Below are 2,932 nucleotides of genomic sequence, written 5' to 3'. Positions count from 1 at the left end.
GATGGTGCTGACGCACTTGAAAGAAAACCGTTGAAACTATGGACAGGGAAACCGAGCGAGAGTTTCAGCCATTTGGGATGAACTTGTCGGAGAGACGGTTCGAACGTGTGTTGCTTGTAAAGGCCCGAGAGGGCAAGAGCGGACGGTCTGGAGCAGGAAGAGAATAGATGTGGTTGTGCCGGCGCAATGTGCATCACATTGCCATGCCACTAGGGCACAGACCTAATTCGATTTCTGGATAGCCCGGTAGCGGCATTTGTGAAGGAAGAGTTTTGCATTGACCTGAATTCTTCCAGGTGGATATCGAGGAATTTCCCGGAGAAAATCGGCATGCAGGTGCAGTTCATGCACATTTTGTGACATCACTGTCTTCCCTCGACGTTACGGAATTGCTCGAGTAAAATTTCGGAGAGATTTCCGGGCATGTCAAAGAATCATCAAGTTCAGCTAAAGTACACGGAATTCAAAGGATCAAGTTCCTTCCCTGAAACCCATCTACGCGGTGTTCCTCAGTATTCCCGATAGGATCGTTGCATAAACTGTGCGTAGTCAGTTTGCTAGATTGTTTACAAAGCTGAAATGCACACCCAAACAAGATATCCTGGAAAGTCATCATATTCGCCATGGAAAGATGCAGGTTTAGAGTGAGCTGCACCGAAACTTTTGAGATTCACGATGGATTGTGCACCACATCAAACGGTGCCGCCATCCTCCCGAGCTGAATGATGTGACAGCAGTACAACTAAAGAGCTTAGCCCTTCTCGGGGTGAAGATTTCCCCATCTGGGATGACCTGGAAGAAGTTGTGGACTTCAGTACTGTCCGCAAAACCCGTCTACACACGCTTCAACAAAGGAGAAAGGAGATAAGTCCTTCACGGTTAGGTAGACAGGCCTCTCGTCTTGCCCATCTATAGCACTTCGGCTTATTGTTTTTTTTATTGTAAGAGAGTTGGAACGTTTCTGTCCCTTCATAACTGATCCCGGCAGTTAAATGACAGTTTACAAGTTGGTATGGCCTTATGACAGGTGAAGAGCTACAGGGTCTGACAACACACGATTATGAGAACACTACTCTTTCCGGAAACCTTGTCTGACGACCAACTGAACGACAACGATTGCTTCATTTTTGGAACCCGGGTGTGCTTCGCACCATCCTGTGCAAGAAACTAAGTGCATCTGCTTGCCGAACCGTTCGCTTTGTGAACTTGTTTTATCCGATCCTTGTATTCACCAAATTCGACTACCTTTGTTGACCTTGAAAAAGCACTCATTTTAAAAACAGAGATGTACAAAAATTACAAGGTGATTTTTTTGCAGCTACTCAAAATAATGTTTCAATAGTCCCACGAACACCTCATGTTGCGATCCATTCTTTCTACTGCACCAAACTTTACTGGTGAATGTGTGCATAACGGAACGAAAACAACTGTCGAATCTGCCTATTTTACCGGAAAATATACGATCATCCTGTTTTACCCTAGTAACTTGTAAGTATTTGAATGTCCGAGGCGATTTAATCGTGATATGATCGTATATTTACCATCATTTTAGAAGATTCGGATATGCCGTTCGCGCCATCAAAATACCACTATACCACACCGTTAACGGAGAACCAGACAATAGTAAGCCGGTGAAGTCAGTGGGGTGTCTCCACCAGCGTTCCTCGATGTCCAAGGTTCGCAAATATAGGGGACACTTTACTCCCGTCACCAGGGGCTAAAGTTGGCTAGAGGTGGCAAACCAAAAAATGTAAGCAAAGCTTTAGTGCTCTTGGAAATTTTCAAAACCAACTGCAGCCAGGCGACGCTAACGGTTGCAGCCTTAATACGGTTGAGGCACATGTAGCTGCTGACTGTATCTGACAATACTCCGTCTCATCAACCAACCTCACAGTGCCTGATCTGTATCTGAATTATATATAGTTACCATATATAATTATCAATACTGTCGTGGTTACGACAGAACATGCGTCATGGTCAATGGATGACGAGATTAATGAAGAAAATAGAGATGTATTAAATGAATAACTGTCGGTTTTTGTCAGTCCACCGCAAGACAGCCCTCTCATGCCGAATTTTTCGCTTTCCAGAGATTCGACCAAACGGTTGAAGGCTCTCGCTAATCGTTCGCTGTGCATACATATACATATCTACATACTTCCAAGGATAGTTTGGGGAATAAAAAGCCGTCACCTGATTGCAGTGCGTTTAGTTTACACTGGTTGTCGAAAAATGAATGTGAGATTTGAGTTTCGTACGTATATCAGTATAACCAGACGAACTAGAAATCCAGAATTCAGCGAAGCCTAACAACCAGCACGTATGTACTCGAAATGGCGAATATGTACAGCATATAGAATATTAAAACAAGAGAATAATGAATAGAGCAACGAATAGAGTATCAGTCATGTTCACCACATCCGCCACACCTTGAATGAGAGTGTGGATGTTTATAGTCCAGTGGTGGTCTTAACCGCAACCTTTCGGATCTTCTCGGAGTGGAAACTTCAGACTCTTCACAGGTTGTGTGTTCTTCAGATACGTTATGTTCAGATACCATAAGATCATCTACAAGGGACTCATTAGTATTTGAAACAGCAGGATTGCCGTTGAAAGACTGACCTTTGGTATTGAACTCAACCTGGTCAATGTGTCTCCGATGACAAGAGAGATCATCCAAATCGAGAATTGTGACCATTCGTTTGCCATTTGATGAAAGTACTATTCCTGTTGCGGGTCGTAAATCATTACCCTTGAAAAATGTAAAATCAGTCGTTTTGGCACAATCAAGACTTGTACGTAACGAACGAGATTTAAATAGAAGCACGGGACTCTTCCCAGTAACGGAGTGAACGGCGTTCCTGTATTGCATTAGAAAATTATCAATCCCACGGTCCAATTCCACAAAAGTAGTAGGAGAGAGTGAAATAAT

The 2,932-nt window shown here is 43.5% G+C and overlaps 1 protein-coding gene across 1 annotated transcript in view; it reads left to right on the top strand.

Moving 5' to 3' along the window:
• Positions 1-1,280: 1,280 nt before the first annotated feature.
• The window catches only part of T265_09934 (hypothetical protein), a gene marked incomplete at both ends in the record, with an annotated part of 18,511 nt that continues 16,859 nt past the window's right edge, over positions 1,281-2,932 (top strand). The window contains one exon of the mRNA XM_009176158.1: positions 1,281-1,488. Within this exon, the coding sequence (XP_009174422.1) occupies positions 1,358-1,488 (131 nt within the window). The remainder of the gene's footprint in view (positions 1,489-2,932) is intronic.

Source organism: Opisthorchis viverrini (assembly GCF_000715545.1).
Source record: "Opisthorchis viverrini unplaced genomic scaffold opera_v5_322, whole genome shotgun sequence".
Lineage (NCBI taxonomy): Eukaryota > Metazoa > Platyhelminthes > Trematoda > Opisthorchiida > Opisthorchiidae > Opisthorchis > Opisthorchis viverrini.
The sequence above is the reverse complement of the archived record's forward strand: the minus strand, read 5'-3'. Positions and strand labels throughout refer to the sequence as shown.